The 2,682-nt window shown below is 41.1% G+C and overlaps 1 protein-coding gene across 1 annotated transcript in view; it reads right to left on the bottom strand.

Moving 5' to 3' along the window:
* COQ5 (coenzyme Q5, methyltransferase) overlaps positions 1-2,536 on the bottom strand; it is a 4,681-nt gene extending 2,145 nt beyond the window's left edge. Inside the window, exons 1-4 of the mRNA XM_018081921.2 lie at positions 2,403-2,536; positions 2,132-2,281; positions 1,436-1,660; positions 666-772 (exon numbers count right to left, since the gene is read on the bottom strand). Coding sequence (XP_017937410.1) covers positions 666-772; positions 1,436-1,660; positions 2,132-2,281; positions 2,403-2,430 — 510 coding nt within the window. The 5' untranslated portion in view covers positions 2,431-2,536. The remainder of the gene's footprint in view (positions 1-665; positions 773-1,435; positions 1,661-2,131; positions 2,282-2,402) is intronic.
* Positions 2,537-2,682: the final 146 nt, after the last annotated feature.

Here is a 2,682-nt window from a genome sequence, read left to right as displayed (position 1 = left end):
TAACCTATCTTTACCCCCACGACAGCTTGTCCTCCTCAAAGGATAGACACTGTTTAGAACAAAGGGCACTACTTATCCTAATTAAGATCATACTTGTTCTTCACAGGAAGCTCTACCACCAGCCAGTGCAAAGACACTGAGCAGAAGTGGGCAGAACAGGTCAGCTAACAGCAGTGGGGGCAGCAGCCAGCTGCTTCCCACCCCACTCTGGAAGCTCTGCTGGCTCAGGTAGGGAAACAGAAGAGAACAGGAATTGTTGGACCCACGGTGGGTGGGATGTAGATCTGGTACTTCAGAAGATTTGAGACATGCAGACTGACTGCATTGTGCATGTGCAGATCCAGCCATGCCATAGCTCAGGAGAAGGTGGGGAATGACTGCAGCATCCAGGCCCTTTGCCTTAGGAAGAGATCGTGTGGCTTGTCAAGCTGGAAGGATTGGGTGCAACTGGTATAAATCTATCTTTTTATGGCAAAGGTGGGGCATTTAATTGCATTCTCCACTCAAACAAGTTGCACACCACATGCCACTTCTTTTAAATGGCTCAGGAGTAGACTATGATCTTCCTTTATACAAAGGAGTTCCTCCTTTTCTTCCTCTGCTGAATAAAAACCCCTCAGATGAGTGATAAGGACCCCATGTCAGGATACACTACAGTAACTTACCAAATCAATACGAGTCACATTTCGGATTCCAAAGGCAATCGTGTAAACATCAAACATATCATCATCAAAGGGCAACTCTTCAGCATTCCCAAGTACCCAGGACAAGCCTGTAGTGAAAGACAAGTCACAGAACTGAACTCAAGACTGCTCCAGAAAGACTAGAACTTACCTATCCTAGAAAAAAATTGATTCTTTTAAAGGTGATATTTAAAACAAATGTTTCCACTTTGCATTTTTGTTGGAGGAAAGACATCTTGGCCTATACACAGGTACCTTTCAAGGCCCTGTACTATACCACTCGCTGTGTTTCAAGACTGAGTAGTTAATTTTGCAGATCAGCCAAAACATTGTTCTGTATATACCTATATATTTAATATGATTCAGTTTCTTTGAACATTATTTGCACATGTTCTAACTCTGGGAAGTTTCATAGGTTCACAATATCCTTTAGTTCCTGCATTTTTTATTTGCTATCTTGATTCCTAAAATACACGTTATAAGATCTTTAGTCATTCTAGGGCTGAGCTCTTTTGCAGCTCAGTAATATCAGATTTGTCAGTACAGATGCTAACAGCAGGTTTTGATTGTTTAATTTTGAAGGACAGCTGGGTATCAGACCTCATGGACACTTCCATATTTGTTCTGAAAATTCAAGTATTATTCAAGAGGATCACTGTACACCTGAAGTGTAATCCTGAAGTGGTGATTACCTGATGCATCAAATTCTTGCTATCAGGGACGCTGCTGACACAGTACAATGCATGACTTACCTTTAGAGTAGCCAAGGTGCTGTGCCTTCTGCTTCCCAACTTTTAACATTTCTCTGTTAATGTCACAGACCACCACCTGGGAATCCCCTAGAGAGTCAGATTTGTCTTCCTGGTAATTCTCAAAAATTTCCTGCCATGACAAATCCTGATGGTGCTTGAGCTTCCTCTGGAGCTGCCGTTCTCGTACGGCGCGAACATAATTAATGAATCGAAAGGCAATGTCACCTGCAGTTGGTTTGAAAAAGAGATCCACATTTGGGAATGTTTTCTGACTCCAGGAAATCGAAACATAAGGCTTTGAACATCAAACTGAGTTAATATTTATTTTGAGTCATATATATTAATAAAACAACCCCCCCCCACACTGTATATACACAGGGAGTATATATATATATACATATATAAAGGGAACATATTGAAAGCAAAGAGTTAGTGACTTTCGACAAATATAAATAGTTTCCCACAACATATCATGGCAGTACTACAACACTTTCAGACCCCTGGAGCAAGATATTACAAAACACAAAGAAGTTAACTCTTAACCCTTCTCTAGGAAAGTCAAGTAGATGCCTGACTGGTTTTAAAGACAGGAACTGATGGCAGGAAAAAAAAAAAGCTGGGCAACTTAATTCTGAGCACTCAAACACCTGAAAACCAGCGTGGCATTGTCATGTGGAACTCACCAAAATTATTTACCTGTTCCTCCAGCAACATCAAGAAGAAGTGTTCCTGGGGAAGGGTTCATTTTATGTACCAGGATATCCTTCCACACACGATGAATTCCTAGAGTCATGGAATCATTCATCACATCATATTTCTTGGCCACGCTTTCAAATACTTGGTAAACTGCAAGGAAAGGACATGAGAACGAGATGAGATGCAACTTACTTAAAAACGCTCATGTTGACGTAAACTGTGTCATGGAATTGTTCATTACATCATATTTCTTGGCCACGCTTTCAAATACCTGGTAAACTGCAAAAAAGTAAGGACATGAGAATGAGATGAGACACAATTTACTTCAAAACGCTCATGTCGAAGCAACCTGTGTGTTGTATTGCCTCGTTGAGGTCTGTCACCACGTGGAGGTGAAAAAAAACAACCTGAAAACTCATCACAAAAAAAAATAAATTAAAAAAAAATTAAAAAATCGAATCCTGCTTTGCCCGTTGCCTGACAAAGGTCTCTTTGGAGACGCAGCCTTCCCGAGCCGAGGGAAGCGCGGAGCAGGTGACATTATTCACAGG

The sequence above is a fragment of the Manacus vitellinus genome, unplaced genomic scaffold, assembly GCF_001715985.3.
Source record: "Manacus vitellinus isolate BGI_N305 unplaced genomic scaffold, ASM171598v3 scaffold_58_pilon, whole genome shotgun sequence".
Classification (NCBI taxonomy): Eukaryota; Metazoa; Chordata; class Aves; order Passeriformes; family Pipridae; genus Manacus; species Manacus vitellinus.
The sequence above is the reverse complement of the archived record's forward strand: the minus strand, read 5'-3'. Positions and strand labels throughout refer to the sequence as shown.